Here is a 24,212-nt window from a genome sequence, read left to right on the forward strand (position 1 = left end):
TAGGGAAGATTACCCTCTCATACAATGGTGATTGTGTAGTATGCTTGAGGTACAATCTACCCTCCTTGGTTGGTGCTTTGAGAGAGTGGGTCAAGTACTATTGTTTGAGTTGTGTTGGTATATTTGAGGGCTGTAGCACAAGGCACACCTTTGTCTAAGAGCCATTTTCTCTTTTTTATCTTGCCTAGGAGAACTTCATTTTTCAAGTACTTGCATATGGATGACTTTGGAAACATTGTTTTTGTGTTAATCTTTTCACTCAAACATATTGAGCACTAGTAAATACCATTTGAGGCATTCGAATCAATAAATATTTTGGTCAACCCCATTCATATAATCAAATCCTATCCACATTCATTCATTATACTAATACAATAGGCTTAGGATTTGGTTTAGGGAATCCCTCCTTTGGTAAGAAGCCATCTTGAAGGATTAGAAGTGAGGAGCAAGACTGCTGAGGTGACAGTGGATAGTTTGGGACTTTTGCTCCAGGGAGAATACGAGAGAGAACACTTTCCACTTTTTAGCCCCATGGAACATAGTTTTGAAGTTGCTCACAACTCTTTCGAGAAGTGGCAGTTCACTAGTAGATGTACCATATTCTCATGTTCACAACACAACATACATATGCGTGGGCCTTTTTTGCCCTCTTTGGTAGAAAATCCCAGGTGGGAATTTTTTTTTATAGCTAACCAGAAAAGTAGTTTTATGCTCTTTGCCCCTTTGAGATTCCAGATGACATGCCATGACCATTCCTTCTTTGATCTTACATCTTCAACAAATAGGGAAGCATACCCTCAACAAGCTGAGTAATTACCTATTGATGGGTTTTTTTGACCAGAGGATTTCATCTTCTCCTTGCTTTATATTTATGGCTTTGATGATTAACACTTGCATGTAATTAATTCTTTCTTGTGCCCATACTTGTAAACCTAGTTGCCCTGCAATCTTCCATGATTATCTCTAGGGATCATCTTATACTTCAATTGATGCATTTGTTAAGACATGAATTTTCATGCTATGGAGTTAAACTGAAAATTTCCTTGACTCCCAACCATGGGTCTGCCCCCACCCATTCCATTCCCCATCCACTATTTTTGATGCCAACCATGAATCTATCAATGGAAAAACTTCCACTAGGGATTTCTAGACAATTGAACCATTTGTGAGGTGATTTTGGCTCCTTTCTTATCCATTCCTTGAAAGATAATGATTCAATATACTTAGGAGCAGGAATCTCCTCTCTTGGACTGCGGCTTAAGCCACCCTCTTTAGGACTACGACTAGGGTAGTATAGAACCTCTTCACGACTGCGGCTAAGGTTCTTTTGAACAACACATAGGTCTCTCTCCTTAGGGTTGCATATAGGTGCCTTTTAGGACAGCGGATAGGGTCTCTTCTTAGACCCTCCATGGCTGCGTATTACTGCTTCTTCATAGGGCAGTGTTAGGGCTTCCTTCACTGTGCTAGATCTCCCTTTCCTCCTGTGTCTAGGGCTTCTTCATTAGGGCAGCGTAGAACCTAGGGCACTCCCTCTAGATTAGGGCAGCGTAGAGCCTAGGGCACTCCCTCTAGATTAGGACAACGTTATCCCTTAGGATCTCTCCTCCTACTAAAACCCAAAGACAAGTAGAGAGGAAGAGATCCCAAGTGTGTGTCCAAATGACTTTCAAGGCACCTCTATTTATACTAAAACGTTGAGCACATGTGGGGTTTATTTGGTTGCTGACTGACCTTGACGAATTGTCCCATAACACAAATAAATTCATATCTCCATGAATACTTATCGGAATTGGATGATCGTTAGATCAATCCTACACCTCTTGATGAGAGGGATCCAAGAAAAATATCAGTTGCCATTAATAAGATGACCCACATAGAGTTTGGCCCTAGTTGCCAATTTTAACAAAGTTTCTTCACCATTTCCTTGATATATATATATATGAATGAATCAATAAGAATGATGAGTTTTACAATGGGGCCCTTGGCTTAAATACAACCTCAAGTGCCTTTACGAGAGGGGGCATGACCAAAATGCCCCTTCTTCCTAAATTAAACATTAATATATATTTAATTTTATACATAACATTGCCTTCCTACCGAGAAAAATGCTTTGTCCTCAAAGCATAGGTAACAAAGGGTGTTGTTGAGGAAAATCTTCTTTCTCCCTAGAGGCTTCTTCTTCTGGTAGGTCGTTCCACTTAATAAGATATTCTTTAATGGTTCGTGATCATAATTTCTTTTCCTTGGTGGTGATGATTCCTTCTAGTTCGAAAATGATCTTCCCTTCATCATCTAATGTCAGAAGTGTCGTCTTTGCTGCGTGGCGTTTTCCTAGTGCCTTTTTAAGGCATGATACACGAAAAATGTTGTGAATCTGACTTGTCTAAGGAAGGTTCAAGCCAATGTTGCACGAAGCGGGGACGAAGCGGGGATGTTTTTTGGAAGCGGGGATGCTGAAGCGTCATTTTCCAAAAATCTAGGAAGCGAAGCGTCTGCTATATATATATATATATTTATATTTTTTTGCATTTATACTCGAAACAAACATCCCAAATACCAAATTAGTTGTACAAGACATGAAAACATGCATATTTTTGCATAAATCAAGATAGATATGGCATCCGTGATTCCATTGTAGTTACTAGTATGTACATCAACCATCTATATTCTAGCGATTACAAACATACATCAAATTTTTAAGCATATTTCAAAACATAAAACATTTAAGCATATTATAAAACATAAAACATAGAGCATATTATGATTTATCTAGCAAGTGAGCAATTGTCAACATTTGTCATGTCCAAAATTCAAATAATAATGTTTACAAAATATGTCACTTGGTCACCGCCAACTTCCAAGACAAAAAAGGTTCAAAATTCAAATTCACAAGCCTACAAGTATAATGAGTAATCTATGACAAAAGTAGTAAATTGTGAATATATCTACTAATCTCTCCTCCTTCCACCACGAAGAGAACGTGGTGGCGGGCCTCCACGTGGTGGCAATGAAGAAGATGGTGCCTGTGGAAGTTGTGGCAGTGGCATTGTAATTGATGAAGAAGAACCCCCTGCTGTTGGTGTTGAACCATGGAACCTAGGAACCAAGGGAGCAAATGAGGAATGAATGGGGGCTTTATTCCCTTCATTCCTCACCCTAACCTCACCCTAACCTCACCCTAACCCAAGGTGGACCCACCCCCTTTATGCCAAGACAACTAAAATTAAAAAAAAAATCGCATTTCTTCCCTTCGCGCGGCGCTTTTCTGGAATCGTACGGCACTGTACGGGAAGCATACACTTTGCCCTCTGAAGCGCCATGCTTCGTACGACCGAAGCGCCGTACAAAGCGCGCTTCAGAGGAAAGCTTCAGAAATTTCTAGGAAGCGTCCAAAACAAGCGGAACTGCGCATCCAAATTTTGGAGTCGCGCTTCCAGGGATGCTTCCTGTACGAATCTGTACGGGACGCGCTTCGGGCCTTAGAACCGGGGGGGGGACGCTTCCTGCAACATTGGTTCAAGCTGTATGCTACTTGGCTAATCTTTTTGTTAATTTGATACGGTCCATAGAACTTTGGTGCTAATTTGTTTTTTGCCTTGCTGTTTAAGGGATAATTGCTTATCTTATAAGGTTGAAGTTTAACAAATACCCATTCTCCAACATCAAATTCTCTTTTTGTTCTCTGTTGGTCGGCTTGTTGTTTCATACGATTTCTTGCAACATTGAGTTTCTTCTAACTGATTGTTTACTGTTGGAAACTATGTTTCGATAATGGCGAATTCCTTCCACTCAGGACGCTCATAACTGTACAAAGCTTGAAATGAGGTCATTTTTGTTGAAGTGTGGCAAGTGGAATAATACCACCAATCAATGAGGTGTAACCATTGAATCAACTTATTTTGTTTATCTGTTGCATAACAACGAACATAGGCTTCTAAACATTTATTGACAATTTCTGTTTGACTGTTTTTTGAGGATGATAAGTTGAACTCTTGTTGAGATATGTTCTAATGTATTTGAAGAATTCCCTCATGAGATTCCCCTTAAATTTGGCGTCTCTATTGCTATCAATGACTTTTGGGAATCTATATAATTTGTAGACATTTTTGCAGAAAGTTTCAGTGATTTGTTTTGCAGACTATGATTTCTTTATTCCCATGAAGTGTGCATACTTGGTGAGCCTATCAACTACTACGAGGATTTTGTCTTTTCCATCCGACACAGGTAGCCCTTCAATAAAGTCCATCAATATTTCTTCCCACTTTTGGTTTGGAATGTATAGGGGATGGAGCAATCTAGGGGACATAATGTTCTCACTTTTATTTCTTTGGCATTGATCACACTCTGCTACATATTTTTGAATATCATTATTCATCCCCTTCCAAAAAAATGACTGGCATGCATTATAGTAGGTTTTAAAGAAGCCCACATGTCTTGCTGCTAGCGAATCATGGGATTCCTTGAGAACTTTGGACTTAAATTTTGAATTTGGGCTTAGGTAAATTCTTCCTTTATATCAAAGAACATTGTTTCATTCAAATTTTGAGTTTTGAGCAGGATTATTGATTATAACGCATGTTTTTGGATCTTTTGCATACTCACTTCGAATTTCATTAAGTCATTCTGGGACTACAACTGAAATTGCAAGCAATGATGACTCTTCATCTTTTCGGGATAAAGCATTTGCTACTATGTTGTCTTTCCCTTTCTTATGTAATATCTCCATATCAAAAGTGGTAATTTTTTTGATCCATTTTTGTTGTTCTGTAAAAAGGGTTTTGTGTTGGAGAAGGTGTTGAAGACTATTATGATCTGTTCATATCAAAAACTTATTTCCCAAAAGATATTTTCTCCACTTGGCTCTTGCGTGCATAACGACGTGCATTTCCTTGATGTATTTAGATTTTAGACATTGTTTTTATTGGTATTCCTGCTTTCAAATGTTATTGGATGGCCATCTTGCATCAACTCCTATTCCAAATCTTGAGGCATCATATTTGATTACAAAATGTTTTGAAAAGTCTGGAGTTCATAATACAAGTGTAGTGGACATAGTTTCCTTTAAGGTTTCAAATCACGTTTTTGCGTTGTCATCCCATTGGAATGAGTTCTTCTTTAAACGATTTGTTAGTGGAGTGGTTATGTGGGCATAATTTCGAATAAATATTCGATAGTATACAATCAACCCTAAAAATCCTCTTAATTTGGAGATGTTAGTTGGTGTAGGCCATTCTTTTATTGCCTTGATCTTATTAGGATCTACCTTTACACCTTCTTTGGATATTATGTGTCTGAGGTACTCTACTTTTTTTTCCAAAAGTGCATTTGTACATCTTTGCATAAAATTGATTTTCTTCTAGCATAGTGAGAACTTGTTCCAGGTGTTGTAGATGCTCCTTGCATGTTCTACTATAGACTAGAATATCACCAAAGAAAACTAGTACAAACTTCCTTAAGTATGGTTGAAATACCTCATTCATGGTGGCCTGGAAGGTTGTTGGAGCATTAGTTAACCCAAAAGGTATTACCGTAAAATTGTAGTGACCTTCATGAGTTCGAAAGACGACCTTTGTGATGTCCTCTGATCTTATTTTGATTTGGTAGTATCCGAATGTCAAATCCAATTTTGAAAAATATTTGGCTCCTTGAAGTTCATCTAACATTTCATCTATGAACAAAATAGGAAACTTGTTCTTAAACGTTTTCTTGTTCATTCCTCTCTAATCTACACATAGTCTAACTATCCATCTTTCGTTCTGACTAGAATCACTGAAGCAATGTAAGGGCTTCTACCTTTTGTGATGATACCACATTTTAGAGATCTTGGACTATCCTTTTGATTTTAGTCTTTTGATGATGTGGATATCCATATGGCTTGATGTTGACAAGGTTTGATCCTGACTTAACTTCGATTGTGTGCTCAATTTCTCTCACAGGAGGCATTTGCAGCGGAAGATCATGGGATAATTTCTGGTGTTTTTGAATTAACTCTTGAATCTTAGGCGACTCTTCACCAATTAATTTTGAAGCCATCATTTCCATCTATTGACATTGTACCATATATGTCGGAGCTCCTTTTTGGATCAACTTCACCATTTGATGGGATGGCACAATCTGATTTTGAGGTTGTTGAAAACCATATAAATTATATTTTTGACCTTCCCATATGAGCTTTATAAATTGTTTTTGATGGTTGGTAGAGTAAGTGCTTAAGGTTTGTAGCCATTGGACACTTAGGGCCACATCCACTCCTCCAAGCAGTACAATATAAAATGGAGATTCTAAATTGTAGTCGTGAATTTGCAATTAATCATTTAATCTTATGGCATTTTCCCGCTCCAATTTTCTTCCCATTTGCTACCATCACTTTCATGTTAGGCATTGGATATGTGAAAATGTTGAGCCTTTTTGCAAGATTTGAATCCAAAAAATTGTGAGTGCTTCCTGTATCAATTAGAACCATTACATTGTTCTTTTTGATATGCCCTTTTAACTTCAAGGTCTGGGGTTGGGCTATTCCTGTCATTGCTGATAGTGATACTTGCAGAACATTTTCGCCGTCTGATTTTAGGGAAAATTGTTGAGAATCCTCAACTTCTTCTATGTCTGATTCTTCACTATCTGAATCATTGATTGCTTCACATTTATATAAGTTCTTGGTATCCTTCCCCTTAAAACATTTGTGTCAAAGATCCTGTTGTCACCCAAAGTGTACACCTAAGGTGCAATGCTTAGATTAGGGGCCGACGCCTAGTCCCTACTCACTTTGTTTAAGCTCTCTCCTAGACAAGCTATGGGGGGTAGTCTCTAAAGATAAATGAAAGAGGAAAACTTGTTGGAACAACAAGTTCTAGGAGACTAAGGGCAAGGCAATTGCTTCTCTAGATAACTTGATTTAAAGTTAATTGGCAAGTGTGATTATTAATGAGAAATGTAAGTGATAAAGATAGATTCAATTAGATCAATTAGACACTTAGAATGATAAAGAGTGTAAGATCAGTGCCTTAATAACAATGCTCAAAATATGATTCTTGCACAATAATAAACTATATATCTCAAGTTATAAGATAAGCAATGTTGCAAGACAAGGTTAGTACGAGAGATCAAGAGATTAAAACAATTGGGCATATCCACAATAAGAGTTGAGCTTGCAATATAAATAAAACTTGTACTTCAAGTAAAGATGATAATCAAGAGACAATAGACTTGAAAATGTCAAGTATAACAATGTAATATTTGCAAGTATGAAATGAGCCCACAATCCAATTTACGATAATCAATTTAAATGCAAGATAAATGAATGTAAGATCTACCTATGTGAGATGCAAGATCTTGGTTAATTTTAATTATATGCCTATTCTAAGGTGAAGGCCTCCTCAATTATCGAAGCAAGTCTTAGAACAAGGTTGTTGGGAGAAGGGTTGGGGAAGGAGGCTAAGGCCTTATTAACTGTACCTACCCAAGTGGCTTCGTTCCTACAAGGGACTTGGCCACAAGAGAATTGCAAGGTCACTTGTTTTAACTATTGTTTAATGGTCAAACTTCTTAAATTGAATGGTGGAGAAGGTTGCCCTAATTCTCTATCAACCAAGTTTATGCTTGGAGGTAAATCTTAGGAATGCAAATCTAAATTTAAGATGCAATCGCAAATGCTTCAATGAGATCCAATTTCAATTATGCTTCAATAAAGGAAACTTATAACCAAGATTTATGATGATTGCTTAGAACACAAGATCATTAGCTTATAACAATGACAATGAAGTAAATTTAAAATTAATCAATGAAACAAGAGAGATGAAATTAGTTTTGGTTTCTGTCATGCAGAAGGGTATGCAGGTAAGCATGTAATCAAGAGTACCAAGCCCTCTATGTACCTTAATGTTAGCGACATTGATTGCTGAACTCCTCTATCATGACCTTAGTGAAAGTGTACCCATCACTTACACACAATCTAGATTTGACATGTTAAGCTTTTTTCTACCTTATTTTAATGCTTAGAGGGTGATATTAATGATGGGGATCCTGAATACAGGCAATGATTTTGATGATATGTAGGTATTTGATGTGCCTTCCTAGGAACTATCCTTCCCCTTGGGGTTGGAAGCACCTAATAGGGATATTGAATAACCATCCCAAACATAGGTATGACGACTTGCTTACAAATCATCAGTTAGAAAGACATTTGAAGGCAAGGCTTGCGTGAAGTATTTTGATGCCCCTAACATTAAATATATGCTTCACTATGGTACACTTATGGTTTCTTTACGTAATGATGCTGATCTCACTTGATCTTGAGGGTATGTCTTAGGTGGTTTCTCCTAGATGGCTTGGCACTTCTACAAAACTTTGGATATGACGTCTAGCCCAGTCAGGAGATCACTTATGACCTTACACACACAACGTTTCCCCTGCATAGATGAGCGTTGGCTATTAATCCATCCTTACATGGATGCATGACATCTTCTACACTTCCAGATGGTGACATACTGGTGCCATGATTGGTGATATGCCCTATAGGCCCTAGGACACGACCAACCCAACATTGCACCTTCTTGATGGGCGTTGCCTTGTTCCACAACCAAGATGAGGATGATGATGACTTGGGATGCTTTGGGAGGGTTGGTGGTGTTAATGATGATGTCATGCGCTAGGTTTGCAACATCGCCTTTGCAAACCCTAGAGTGATGACATGAGCCCGTGTGATGATGATGTATGGCTTGAGAAGTTGTGGCTTGATGATTCATCTTTTTTGTTGATGAGATGGCGCAGACTGAGGAGCACTCTTGGACCATTGTTAGCACCTTGCTTGATAGAGACACTCACTTTGTGAGGATGATGTCTTGTTGGAGAGCCTTATTCCCACACGTGTGGAGTGAAATGAGACAATTTTGTTATGTTTTATCATTTTGAGAGCTATCTGATGGGTTGACTTGTGGCCTTTTTGAACTTATGAACACTTGAAGTCAAGTTTAGGGTTTTGAATCATAAATCAAAGTAATCTGTCTTTGTTGCCCTCCTATAAATAGAGTGGAGTTGAATTACTTGGATCATTGTCACATACAATCAATTCCTTCTCTTGCAAAGAGTGCACACTAGCTCTCTCTCTTTCACACGAATGCAATAGAAAAGTAGGGTAACAAATTGTTTGTTGATTTTTCAGAACTTTCTAGATTGATAAGTACTTCCAATGATTCTTAAACCAATTCATCTTATATCATATTCATCATTAAGTAATTGTAGAAGAAAATATTCAACATTAAAACAATAATGACCGTAGAGACAACCAAACACAAGAGACAAAATTTATCCCAGGAAAATCCCAAACTAGGGGAAAAACCCAACAACCTTTTCTTAGAGAAATTTGTCCAATTCAACAAGGAATACAATCTGAATTTTCCAGTCTAAACAAATCAAACTAACCAGTAACCAAACATAGGTCAAACTTGGTCAAATTTCCCTCAATTAGCCTCATAAATTCGGTTTGTTGTGCTTCAGAAATACGACCTTCCTCAGAGATCTAGGTCTGCCTCAGATTTTGTCCTTCTATTCTTCCTTAGATTCTCTTGTCTCCCATGTGGGAACACTAGTGATCTGAATTGTACCTCCGATGATCCAAATTGGATGCTCAAATGGAGAGGACAAATGCCAATATATAGGTGTTGAATGAGCCGAATTGGTGTGTCCCTTCACTGGGGCTGACTTGAAGCCGACCTTACATTTGGAGGCAAAAATTCAAAGTTTAAAAATTCAAATTTTCTTCTTTTGAGGCCGACTTGGAATCCACATATATATTTATCATTTCTTAAATATTTGGAGGGCTAAAACTTGATTATGAAGACTGACCATAGCTACAAAATTCAACATTGCCTTGGGGAGGATATGTTTTGCATGAGAGACTTTCTTTGAATTGGTGAAATGATGCTTGAATGAATGGTGTAAGTTTAATGCTATTTTTCTTCCACTTTGTAGTAATCGCCAAAATTAGGGTTTATCTTGTGCGATATTAAAAATTGCAATATTATTTAAGAACTTTTTTTTGTAATGCAAAATTTGTCATCAAGTATCCATCAACAGAAGTAGATTGCTTCCTTTGACCTTAAATCTTCTAAAATAGAAAGTCTCTAGGGTTTGGAGGTGAAGCAAACTCTCCCTCTCCCTCTTTGTCCAAGGTCTTTGGCCTTTTGACATCGTCCTATTGACTCCATTGCCTATTTGATTAAAGGCACTAGTCATTATGTGTTGATCAACTCAAATTTTCCTTTTTTTCTCTATTTTATGGTAAACTAGTCTTAGGGTTTGGTTAAATTTGCATTTTATAGCTAAATTGCACTTACATGTTATTGTCCCTATTGACCACTACGTGTCAGGGACCCATAGCAATACACCCCCTTTTTCGCAAAAGGGATAGCTCCTGATCGATGTGTTCCTGCCATCCAGCTATCATCATCAGCCTGAGGATCATGTTATAATGTAAACCCATTCTGCATGTGTATAATGTAAATAATCTTAGCAGATCCGTGTCGTGTATGTAATTACCTAGGTAAACTTACCTTTCTGGTGACGATCTACATCCCATGAGGTTTTTTGTCTCACCGATCTATTCTCGGATGGTCGGCGGAGTTTTCCTTCAGCCTTACCCCAAAGTCGGAATGGATTTTGTCACTGGGATCTTATGGGAGTCCTAGTGTTCTAGATTGAGTCTATGTAAAAGTGATTTGGGAATAATCTTAACCATTTGGTTAGGTTATTTTATTACAAATTGCCTGGTCTGTTGGATTATTTTTGTGTCGCAGAATTGGGTAGTCTGTGAGGGTTTTTTGCAAATTCCCCTTGAGATGTAAAAAATGTGAAATCATGATGTAAAGTGTCTTGAGGGCTGGAAAAATAATTTATCCCCGCATAGGTTAATTAATTAATTAATCTGGCCAAAATTAATTAAAATCCTAAGCCATAAATTTAATTAATTCTAGGTACTGGGAAAATTTAATTTCTATGGAGGCAAAATTTGTCGGTCGTCAAAAATTAAAGTTTAAGAGGTCCAGGGACTAAGGTAAATTATTTTTTTGCTAAATTTTAAGCCTTTGGTCCTTGGGGTTAAAGTCAAAATTTTGAGGAAATTAATTCAAAAATTTATTTTTGAATTAATTAAAAGTCATTTAATTGAAAAATTCAAATTTCCTCAAGAATTTAAAATTTCGACGGATGAGATTAAAAGAAATTTTAATCCTCACCAACGGTCGAGATTGCTTTGACGAGGATCGCTCGAACTAGCCGTTGGATGATTTATCTTTAAATAGGAGGTCATTCGATCTTTGGATTGTGTACTAAGCGAAAAGCTCTCTTGTAATCTTTTTATGAGCAATAAAGAAAGACTTTGGGGTTAAATTTCTGCTGGTGTTGCTCTTCCTGGAAACACTGTATGATGTGTCATTTTCATGCATAGATTTCTTTTTAGCCATTGATGATAGCTTTTTGAAGAGCGATTTGAGTACATGTATCTTGCTCAGTCGTTGGGGTTTGAATGATAATTTAAGTTTTGAATATAATAGCAGGTATCTCTATTTATCTGAATTTTATTATCGTTTTCTCGCTCTATGTTGATGGTTAAATTGAGTTTTGCAGGAAATCCTTGATTATTAGATCATCAGGCATTCGAGGAAGTTTTCGGTTGAACCAGCCAACTCTCGATCCGTGTTTTCTGAAGAGCCCAACTTGATTTGATCCCGGCTTATCATAAGATCTTTTTTTTTATGGGTGATGCATGAAGGGTTTTGAGCTCAGTACCTTCTTTAAAATTTGACTTTTTTTTTGTGCTAAATCGATAGATCTGGTTGTTGAGAGCCTCAGATTATCAGATCTGGGAGCGGAGTTGGACTCACACTCCCTAGATCTGTAATTAATTTCAGTTTTCTGATTTGGGTTTTATGGGTTTTAGTTTTTTTGGGTCATTGTATATATCGTTGGCGTGTTTTATTGCCGTGCAACTACAGATTTGAAGAGGAAAACTGTGCAGAGTCCAGATCTAGGCCCTGGAGGGTAAGATTTGGATCTCTGGGGTTCATCAACGTCATTTTTGTAGGGATCATATCCAGATTTTGCAGTCCAAGGGTTTAAATTTATTTATTTTTAGATTTGGAAATTTCATGAGGGTTTCATTAAGAAATCTGAAGCAGAAGGATTTAAAATTTTAATTAAGATTTCTATTTTTTTTTTTTAAAGAAGTTTTGGGCCATCATTTTTCAGAGCGATTGTTGGTTGGTCTTAAGGTTTACTGTGCATTTCGAATTTTTTTTACGGGGCTCACAGTCACTTTGTTGCTGCTGCTTTCTCTAAAAATTTGCAAACCCTTGTATGCTGCTTGTGTTTTTTTAGTCACCTCTCCATTCATTTGTCTGCAACACTTCTTCATTCCCTCGCCGCCAAAACGTTGAAATCAGCTCCAGATTTGCATCTAAACCATCTTTTCCGTGCTCCATCCCTTTCTTCCTCACACAGATGACCCTCGCTGTTGCCATATGCGCATCACTGCTCTCATTCCTCGCTGCCTTTCCTCATCTGGTTAACCAAACGCTGCCATCCTTCCATCTTCGCTAAGTTGCATCAAATCCCCTCCACGCAGCTTCATTGCATGGTTCCCTTCTATTGCGTTATTTCTCAATTAAAAAACCTCCATTCCTGCCTAAATCCTGCAATCTCTTTCTTCTCCTGCAGCCCATAGCCGCACCCTCAATCCGTTCAGTTAAACTTTCATCTTCCCATCTCCCGTCTTTTTCCCTTGCCGCAGTCTTGCTCCACCCAGGGATCCCTGCAAACCCTCATAACTCCCTCCTCCATTTTGCTTTTCCTAACCCCTGCCATCGCTTAACCTATCCGCTGCTACAATCCTCTTTCTCTGCTATCCCCGCGTCTATCCCTCAGCTCAGGCCTCTCCACGCCAGCTGCGCTGCCTTCGTTGACCTACGTAATCGAGCCCTTGGTCTCCCCTCGCTGCTCCGTCAAATTTCTCTCCAAAACCTCGACGCCAGACCTGCGTAATACAACACTAAACACAATTCGTTCGATTTTTTTATTTTATGTTATTGTATATTTCTTTTATGCATTCATTTAGGGTTTAGGTTTGGTTTCTTTTTTAAACTTCCGATTTCATTTTAATTTGATTCATTTAAATTTAAAAGTTTTATTTTTTAATTATTTTTTGTTTTTTGTTTTATTTTTTGATTTTCTTTAATGTTTGTTTCATTTGGTTTATTCATTTATATATATATATTTTTTTTTATTTCATTTAGAAAAAATTAAAAAGTCTGAAACATTAAAAAATCTAAAAATCTTAAAAATCTCAAAAAAAATCTTTAAAACATTAAAAAATTTTAAAAGTCTAAAGAGAATTGATGACTAAGGAGTTTAAAATAAATTAATAAAGGGATTTACACTTTAACATTAAATTTTTTTAATGTGGCCTATGGCCCATTAAAATTTTAATTTTTAACCCTTTGATTCCATTTTCCGTCTCATTAAAAGATTTTGATTTCTTCAGTTACCATTAAAAATTATTGCCTAAGGAATAATAAAAATTAAAATTTGAAGTTCCTTAGTATTATTTCGTGATTAAATGCATTTTTGATATTTCTCTATGGTCGAGATGCGATAAATGTTTTAGATATATTGGCTGTTGGGGAAGGTTAATTGGATCTAGATCTGGGTAGTTAAAGAAAATCATCTTAAATCTAGAATATCTTGCGTGATAAAGTTTTGGGCATCTTATATTTAATTATTCATAATTGTCACTGTTCGTCACATATTGGAAAATTGTCTTGGATAACTTGTTTTCTTACTTAATTGTCGGTTAATTGAACATAAAGACACTGGTCTATAATTGTTTCTATCTCGTGGTCGTGTCTTGGCTACATTAGCATTTAATCTTTTCATCTAAGTTAATCAAGATTCATTTACTTTTGTCAAGTTGTCCATCATTAAAATCTCCCAGAGCTTGTGTTTCACAGGCTATCCTCACCCATATACCTTAGGGACTACCCCCCTTGACTTGCCTAGGAGAGGGACTAAACAGAGTGAGTAAGGATCAAGAGTGACAACCCTTACTCAGAGCATTGTTGCGGTGCCTGGACACTTTGTGCGACAACAGTCCCAAAGTTTGTTATTGTATTATTAATGTTAAAAAGACAAAATCTATCATTACATGCATTTCCCACCCCCATTTTTTGGGTCTCCGTCTCGATCTTATTTTCTGTTTTGTGCATTTTGAGCCATCAAAAACATATTTTGACCCCTCCTTGTTTACTCCCTTTCAATAGCCTTATGCCCTTGTTGATAATGCCCATCATAGGCTATTTCCATTGTGGTTGTAAAATTATGCATGCTATAAATCTGCATTCTTTTGAAACCCTAACTTATACTAGCAATCCACAGATTAATGGTGGCCACATGGAAGACTATCTTGAATATCTATAGACCTCATTTCGGCCTCTCAAGCCTTGCCAGTAGGCTCTCTCAATCCATCATCCCTTTTTCTTACCCTTAGCCTTTCTTTATTGCAGACCATTCTAGGGGATATAGTTGTCAGCTCCTGAGAGAACCGTTTGGCTTAGAATTCATTAGTCATTGAACCTTTAAGTATTGTCGGGGAATCCTTGCTTGTGGGGATAATATCTGACTACAAAATAACAGGGGCGAAGCCATTGAGGTGATAATGGTGGCTGATTTTGTTGTTCCTCTAGACCTAGAGTGCCTAGTGAGGCTTTGCACTACGCTACTAGATTTTGCAGTAACACCTAGAATTGGCCTTAAACTACAAATGCAGTTTAATTTGTACTGATCACTTTTCTTAGACAATCAATGTGAAGAGTAATACAATATTGCATACTCACAACATAAGTTGTATGATTCCTATAGACTAGTTTGTTTTTTTGACATTTGTAAATTTTCTTTCAGATCTCTATCATTGTAATTGTTGTGTATTACAAGTTCAGTTTTTCTAGATTGGTACTTTTGTTATCTCTTATGAAATCCAGGCCTTTTAATGTTTCATCGATAATGAGGAAATGTTCTAAAGATGAGAAATAGATGTTAGTCAAATCTGAAGCCACTGATTTTAGCTATACAATGAAAACATCCTACAGTTTGGACTATTTTCAGTTTTCTTCTATGATTGGCTTGAAGAAGTTTATAATATTATAAGCTAACAACATAACTACTATGTTTCCTTGACAATAGACACTAGTTCATTTCATATGTTTGGACAATTATGTGTTGAAGAATGTAACTAGTGTCGGTCTTCATAATTGTATTTGAGTCATGAAAAGAAAAAATATTCATAAAAGGAAATTTTTATTGACTTATTAAAGCATGGATTTCAGGCTTGGGTCAATGGTCAATAGGTAAGAGTACCCATTGAGTGCTCTAGGATTTTTGTTTAGTCAAAGTCAAATTTATTATGTAAGAAATCCTTCTTGGGTTCATGGTGTCGAAGAAAAAAAATGTTATTTTGTCATGTCAAACTGTCCATCCATCAAGTTGGCCTCAAGCTCTTCTAAATTGGTTCCAACTTCATCTTCTATAACTATACGACCTCATTTACAGGCATAAACAACTATATATACCCAAGTGAACTTGACCCAACAAAAAGTTGTCAAGAAGTTCAAATATAATTACAGGACAACGAAGTTATGGTAATTCAGATCATCTACAAGATCGAAGTATTGGTGACTACAGGACCGAGTCATCATGTTATTGTAGGTCGAAGTTACTATTACAGGACAAGGTTACTATTGCAAGTCAAAGATCACTATTGCAGGTTAGAGTTACTATTGCAAGATGATGTCACTATTGCAGGACAAAATTGCTATTGCAGAATAAAGGTTGAATTGTAGGAGGACTGTATTCATATTTGGTCAGCTTGATGGATGGAGGGGTAAAGTCTGTGTCAAAGGTCTTGGTTGTCTTACTTTGATATGAATCTACTAAAGAAGAGTTTGATTGGGTTTTCCCCTCCTTGGGGGTTTTTCCCAGGATTGGTTCCTACATCTAGTGTCTCTTTGTTTTTATGGTTTTGGTAGCTATTTGATGAACAAAGAAATAATAACTATAAGAAGAAGAAGAAGAAGAATTTAATTAAGAAATCACAAGCATCTATAAAAAATAAAGAGAAATCAATCTAATTGAAAACCTGATCTCATTGCCCTAGATTTCTCAACATGGTTTCAGAGCTTGGTTCATATAAGGGCAGGAAGAAGATCACCAAAGGATTCTAGACATCAAGAAGAACCTAATTACCTAGGACCGAGCTCCTAGAGGCAACAAATCAAAATTCTGGGCACATCTAGAAGCCTTAGTCACTGAGATGAGGCCGTAGGCCTAAGGAGAAAAAAACGAAGTTTTTAAGAGGCTCAAAAGCCATGTTCAGGAACACCGAAAGGCTAATTTGATAGCCTATATAAGGCCGAGCACTTTGAAGAAAAAAACACAGTTCTGGGCACAATGTAAAAGGCCTGTAATCATCATTGTCTGAAATCTGAACTTCAGTAACACTATATGGTTGATCAAATCATTGTTTGAAGTTTCTCTTGAAAGGTTAGGAACAGTCTCTATCATAAGCAAAAGAAGCAAGCAATCTGGTTTTATTGAAGACCCTATTAACCTAGTTGAAAAGCTTGAAGAGAAGCTACAACTGTCCTAAAGAGGGGTCGAGTCTCCTATACTGAAGTTTTGTGCATAAATATATTTTGGAAGGCTTCAATCACTTGGAAAAAGAGCCGAGACTCCTCATAAAGCTCTAGTATATAGCCACAATTATCTCAAGTATAAAAGCCGAATTCTTGCATTACAAAGAAGCAATTATGGGTATATTTATATAATGGAATAGACTAAACAATCACATAGGAATTCGAACTTGTGAAGTTTGGATAGTGGGGTAGGGATTTCCACTTCTTGTAGAATCTCATGTGTTCATTGAATAAACAGTGGAAGTCCCTAAGCTATAATGTTTTTGGAAAAAGCCCTATTTATAGTGTGTTCACAAGAATAAGACAAAGTGGTCTTTTTTTAAAGATTCTTTGGTCTTCAAAAGAAAAATTATAAGAAAGGAAAACATTCTGCACCAACTTATAGAAAGATCATCAAAGTCATCAAACAAAGAACCAAACAAGCAGGATGCCAAGAAATGGAATAAACACTTCAAAAACGAGACCTTGTGAAGGCAACAGTCCTGTAATGGCATCCTATAGCAGGTACTTTACAATGGGTTCTCTGATCATGAGGTAGGTATAGCATATTTATTTGTTAAGGGTGTAAATTGATTTAGGGTTAATTGCTTGTGTGGTTGTATAGTATGCTGTTTTCATTATTGAAAGTTGTTTGTGATCCCATGTGGTTCATGAGAAACCCTAGTGATAAGAAAACCTGAATCTAAGTTACATGTTCCCTCATGGAACCCTATATCAAGATTTGTAGGGATATATCATAAACCCTAGTGATGATTGATGAGGATGATGATTCGATTTTGTACTTAGAAACCCTAGGTTTCCATCCTCCATTGTTGCATAGAAACCCTAGATTGATAAATTGATATCATGCTTTTGGTATCACACATTTTGCTTGGTTGTATTTGTCACTAAGTATTGCAGGTATAAAGCTTATGACTAAATTCAAAGGAAACACTTCGATGAAGGAAACCCTATAAGGTTTGTAAAAGGGACAACTCTAGGTATATCGAAGACCATATGAATATCTTCATTAAATGATACGATCATTTTGAAGTTTATTACTAACCTTCTTATGTTTAGGTTTTGAATCATAAAGGTTCTTGTTAGGGTGATTAATCATCAAATTAAATCTACCCTCGTTATACTATCTCTTGTTGTTTGATCATTCGTGTGAAATCCTAACCGCCTTTCAAGGCTAAGGGTATGTCGATGCTAATATTGAAACCCTCATCTACTTAAGGGTTGTTGATAAAATCGAGAACATATAGTAAAATCCTATCCTTTTGAAGTTTAGGGCTTTGATAATGTTATGTTAAAAACCCTAGTTCTTTAGGGTTTGCTGTTAATATCTAAATGAAACCCTAGATATTTAGGGTTTGGTAAATTTTATAAGAAAAACCCTTGTAATAGTTATAGTAAGATCCTAGGAATGAACCCTAGGTATATATTCGTCTTTTTGATCAAAACGCTACCTTGAATTGTTTGATGTATTGATCTTGGGTTTACCTAGTAGATATTGTTGTGAAATGCTAGTGCATGATTTTGAAATCCTAGATATGTATATATGCAAGTTTGTGAAATCTAGGGTTTGTATCAAAACCCTAGTAGAGATGGATATTCTAGGACATGATGAGATTGTTTTCGATTATTGATATAATGATGAAAATCTAGGGTTTGCAACAAACCCTAGTAGAGTTTGACATATAATTCTAAAGGCATATTGTTGAAACCTTAGATGTATGGTTGGATTGTTATCTAAGGCTTTGTGTCTCAAAGATGGAGTCTAGGGTTAATGACAATTTCATAGCAAGAAGTTGGAGTCTAGTATATTAAAAGATGATACCCTTTGCTGATTACAAACCTAACTAGGTTTAGGTATTTTATGTCTAAAGTTTGAATGCTTTGATGCTTCCATTGTAATGACATGATTTTGATTAACTACATGCTTTTGTATATTTGTATTTGGTTGTACTTGCTATTAAGGTTTTGTAGGTACATGATCTTCAATTGAAGATGTTCATGATGAAGGAAGCTATAAGAATGATGATGATCAAGATGACCTTGATGCCATGAAAAAGAATGAAGTATTGAAAGGTTGAAGTTTCTCCGATGTTATAAAAGAAGGAAGCTGTTGATCTCCCTAAGCTGAGAGGGAGCTTGGATAGAAGAAAAGGTATATCTCCCTAGTTGAGAGGGAGGGCATATTATGATAGTCATAATGAATACCTAAGAAAAAATGAAATTACAGATGGATGTTCGTGAAAAAAACTTGAGAAGTACCGAGGCTGTATTTGGCGCTACTAAAGGAGAAAGCTTACGACAAGCTGTATATGGATAACTTGATGATGATATAAGTAACATCAGGATGACTGAGGAGCTTGAAGGTTTGCATTTACTTGTATATATTTGAAGGTTTATTATTGATTGGGGTTGTGATTGTGCAAGATCTCTCTATAAAAGGATTGAACGTTTCAAGCATGCTTAGAGTGGTGGATATATATCTGATTTAGTTGAAAAGGAGAGATGAAGCATCTTGTGGCAACAAGATGCTTGGGAGGACATTTGGCTGGCCTATGTGTTGATGTCTGGATCCTGAAGTAGGGAGAGTGGCATTGGTCATGGAGCTTCGACCTTGGATACACACCTAGATCCCTGAGTTGGTGATAGAGCTTAAAAGCCGATGGTACCTATAGAGGCTAAAGCTTGAGTTCACCTTAGTTCCACCCGATTAGAGTACCCTGGTCAAGTGTCTAATCTGTAGCACTGCGTGTGCTTGAACTCTTCGTAGTTCATATCATTTTGAGATCTTCCATGTACTTTATGTGTATATAATTATGAATACCTCCCTAGTTAAGGGGGAGTGTTGAAGAATGCAACTAGTGTCGGTCTTATAATTGTATTTGAGTCATGAAAAGAAATTATTTATAAAAGGAAAATTTTATTGACTTGTAAAAGCATGGGTTTCATGCTCGGGTCAATGGTCATAGGTCAAAGCACCCATTGAGTGCTCTAAGACTTTTGTTTAGTCAAGCCAAATTTACTGTGTAAGAAATCCTTCTTGGGTTCATTGTGTCAAGGTTACTATTACAAGACGACTATAGGATCGAGGCATCATGTTATTGCAGGTTGAAGTTACTATTACAGGACAAGGTTACTAGTGCAGGTCGAAGATCAGTATTGCAGGTCGAAGTTACTATTACAGGTCAATGTCACTATTGCAGAATAAAGGTTGAATTGCAGGAGAACCATATCCATATTTGGTCAGCTTGATGGATGGAGGGGTAAAGGCTGTGTCAAAGGTCTTGGTTGTCTTACTTTGATATGAATCTACTAAGGAAGAGTTTGACTGGATTTCCCCTCCTTGTGGGTTTTGCCCTGGCTGAGTGCCTACATCTAGTGTCTCTTTGTTTTTATGGTTTTGGTAGCTGTTTGATGAACAAAGAAATAATAACTATAAGAAGAAGAAGAATTTAATTAAGAAATCACAAGCATCTATCAAAAGTAAACAGAAATCAATCTATAATAGAAGACCTGATCTCATTGCCCTAGATTTATCAACACTTTGTAGGATTGTTATAAACATCATTGTTGGTCTTTCTAAATTCAGCTCTTGTACAGTCTTTATCCTCTTATTAATTTGAGGATTTGTAGTTCTTCATGTTGAACATGTGTTTGAATCAACTTTTCTATACTATTTGCACTTACGTGTGGTCTATCTTGTTATTCATAAATTTTAGGACCCATAATGATAATGCTGAAACTTTTGTTCTATTTATTGGTATTCTAATAATAATGGTGATCAGATTATTATTCTTTTCAGGCATATTCTACAGTTGGCACACCTGACTATATTGCCCCTGAAGTCTTGCTTAAGAAAGGATATGGCATGGAATGTGACTGGTAAGGAAAGTTTTAAAATGTGTTTGTGTTTTTTGTTTCCTCATTTAATGCTTTATATATGAAAAAAGGTGTTTGGCCTTTAGTTATTGCCATGCTTTCTGGGTATTACCTTACTGGAACATGTAGTAGATTATTATAATTAGTTCTAGAATGTGTACTCTTTTAAGGATTGATGTTTGGAAAGCAGATGTGTATTCTAGCGGTCTGGTCAGAGCCACCCAATGTATCTACTCTATTTAATGAATTACTGTGCTTAGGCTCTAGTTGTTTTATTACTTGCCCCAGAAGACTCACGACAAAGTGAACAAGCTATTGACATCTAAGTAACCACGCAGAGGTGCAAAGTGCAACACACAAGCCATTGCAACCGGAGAACCGATCTGGAGAAAAACCCTCTAGATCTCATTTCGTACCTACAGCACAAGAGGACTGAGGAGTGCTGATTACTGTTTAATTTCTTCCTCTCTGATTTGAAGTTCATATGGCCATGGTTACAGTTTCTCACATTATTAGATGCATTCCAATGCTTTCCCTATTATGGCTTCCCCCTTTGTTTTCTTTTAAAATTCACTGTCAGTTCTCCATCAATGAAGCAACGAACCCATCTCTGCTGCAATATCGCCTTATATCACATTATCCCCAGGAATTGGTTATACCAGTGCAATCACTGCTCAAAATGAATCACTCCAACTTCCTGTGCTTTTGGATTCATCTTCCCTGACCCTTACAGTAGCCTCTTTTCGAGATGTATCTACACTAAGTCACCTAGTGTAAGTGGATGGCCAACTCAGTGCTTATTTTGTTGTTCCTTGTACCTCTGTTGTGATTGGTGTAACTGCTTTGAACCTGCCTTTGAATTTGCTGGATTCTTCTGTTGTTCATTATCCTGAGTAGTGGACTCATCTCCAACAACGTTTATCAAGTGTCAGGTCAAAAGAAATCTGAGGTAAAAACTCCAAACATTTCTTGAGGGGTGATTTGTTGGTAGAAATGTAGACAACTTGGTTGTAAGAATGCTAAATATATGTAAGGTTCACATCACTGGTCTTGTGATGCTTTTGGTTCTGCCCTCTGAGCAAGCTAACAAGGGTTAGATTCACCACTTTTGACTGCCCATGGGTCTGACAGTCAAATACTGTACTTATTCAACTTTGTGTCCATTGTGCTCCATAACACTTTTTAGAAGTAGCTTAGGAACCTGCTGTCCCTGTCCAAGATGATGGACTTTTACAATCCAAAGTGAACCTAGATGTTCTGAAAGAAGAACTTGGCCATCTCTTGTCTAGTATGTTCAATTTTCATAGGTCTTCTAAACAGATAATTACTTCTATTACTTCTAATTATTTAATCTTTTTCATAATTTTCATTCATCATCAAGCAATTACACGGAAGACATCAACAGTAGCATTTATGAGAGTAGGATCATAAAGAGACAGCCAAATGAGAGACCCCAATATTTTACCTTGGGAAAACCTACATGGGTGTAAAACACAACAACCTTTTCCTTAGAGAACTTGTTCACTTCAACAAGAGACACATTTAATCTTTTCAGTCAAAAACAAGGTCAAATTGACCATAACCAAATCCAAGGCTGACCTGGTCTAACAGAGATACGTATCCTCAGAAATTTAGGTCAACTCTGTCACAGGAATCTTTCGGTCTTCCTCAGAGATTCAATCTGCACAGAGATTCTGCTTTCTGCCACAGAGAAAAGTCTGCCTCAGAGATTTGGTCTTCTTCCTTAGGAATTCGGCCTTCTGCCTCAAAGAATAGTCTGCCTTAGAGATTCAGTCTTCTTCCTCAGGAATTCAGCCTTATGCCTCAGAGAATAAGTCTGCCCATAAATTCAGTTTGCCCAGAGAATGAACTTCAATTGGCTGCCTTTAGATAACTTCCCACGAATACAGAAGATAAGAAGAGCTGCCAAATTCGTCTTACTGTAGATGAACAGAAGAACAAGTGATCCAAATTATTTCCTGCCAAGTAATGAGGTCGAATGGGTATATATATAGAGATTTAATGAACCTAAGTGGTGTGTCTATAGGGACAGGCCGACCTGTCCTTGCATGAAAATTTCTAAATAGAAATCCAACTGCAGTTATTGATATTATTTCTTCTACTTATTAACTGAGAAATACGTTATTCACAATGTTCTTACGACAACTATCGAAATAAATTCTACTGCAGCCTTCACAATTGAAATACTGTGGAAAGTAAATGCAAGGAAAAAATATTGGCACAAATACAATCACAATGACACAGTTGTCTTTAGACAATCGTCCCCGGAAAAACCCATGTGGGAAAACCAGTGCAGCAGATGAGGTTTTCTTTATTATTCTTCAACAAAAATCTCATGTACAAGTTACAACTAGCAGAATAGAAGAGGATTTTTTTGTGAGAAAATTTACAGACGCTTCTTGGCAAGTTTTTGATCCAGGAGAAGTGCTTCTCTTCCCTCTGCGTCCCACTGTGTCCCAATGTCAACCTTCCCACGCTGTCCCAGAGTCAACCTGCCCCACGCAGTCCCAACGTCAAGCTGCCCTTGCGCTGTCTCTCCCTGCGTCACAACGACTGCGACAGTGTTGCAGGGGAGCCCCCCCGATCCCGCTCCCAATCAGCGCTCTGGGTGGGAGTGACTCGGGAGTGGGTCGGGAGTGCGCTCCCGTAAAAAAATTTGTGCTCCTTGCCTATTTCCAGAGCGAAGTAGGGAGCATCGCTCCCGTCACTCCGGGAGCGTTTTTTATAAGTCGGGAGCGACCAGGGAGCGATCGCTCTCAGGTTATAAAAATCACTCCCGGGTTATAAAAATCGCTCCCGGAGCGACTAGAGCGAGCGACGGGAGCGGAGACATGCGGAAAAAAAATTTCTGCAGAAAAAATTGTTTTTGTGGAAATAAAGTGAGTGAGGGAGGGAGGGTTAAATAGACCCTCTCTCATTTCATTTCATCATTGTAATGAGTGAGAGTGAGATTGAAAGAGGGTGAGAGTGAGGAGCAAGGAGAGAGTGAGAGAGAACAAGGAGAGAGCAATAGAGAGCAAGGAGAGAGTGAGGAGCAAGGAGAGAGCAAGAGAGAGTGAGGAGCAAGGAGAGAGCAAGAGAGAGTGAGGAGAGAGTGAGGAGCAAGGAGAGAGCAAGAGAGAGCAAGGAGCAAGGAGCAAGAAAGTGAGAGAGAAAGAGAAAGGAAGGAGCAAGGGGAGATTGAAGAGTTTGCAAGGGGAGATTGGACGCCAAAGAGGTAGGCTCTATAATATTGAATACAATGTCTAGCAATTTCTTGTTAATGTTTATTCCTAAATAAATAAATAAGTTTTTCTCTATTTCCCATTCCCATTCCCATTCCTTTTGTTTAAATTTTGCAGATTCAAAACTTCAAATTTCAAACATCATGGTTATATTTCTTGGCAGTTTCTTCTTCTTGGTTCCTTTTTTGGTTATTATGGTGCTGGAGAGTAGAAAAAAAAGGGTTGAAATTGAAAATGAAGAAGGGGATGAAGAAGGGGGACATAGTGGATTTGATGAAAACCCCGGTGAGGAGCTGGAGGAGAGTGAACATGAGTTAGCTCAAAAAACTAAACAAGACCAAACCCCACTGTG

The 24,212-nt window shown here is 37.3% G+C and overlaps 1 protein-coding gene across 2 annotated transcripts in view; it reads left to right on the plus strand.

Moving 5' to 3' along the window:
* LOC149143032 (uncharacterized) overlaps window positions 1-24,212 on the plus strand; it is a 307,558-nt gene that overhangs the window by 101,122 nt on the left and 182,224 nt on the right. For both annotated transcript variants that reach the window (XM_089450073.1, XM_089450074.1), the window contains exon 6: window positions 20,539-20,618. In XM_089450073.1, the coding sequence (XP_089306199.1) occupies window positions 20,539-20,618 (80 nt within the window). The remainder of the gene's footprint in view (window positions 1-20,538; window positions 20,619-24,212) is intronic.

This window comes from Pinus tabuliformis, chromosome X (genome assembly GCF_031772625.1).
Source record: "Pinus tabuliformis cultivar Carrire ecotype Pingquan chromosome X, CPIR1, whole genome shotgun sequence".
NCBI lineage: Eukaryota > Viridiplantae > Streptophyta > Pinopsida > Pinales > Pinaceae > Pinus > Pinus tabuliformis.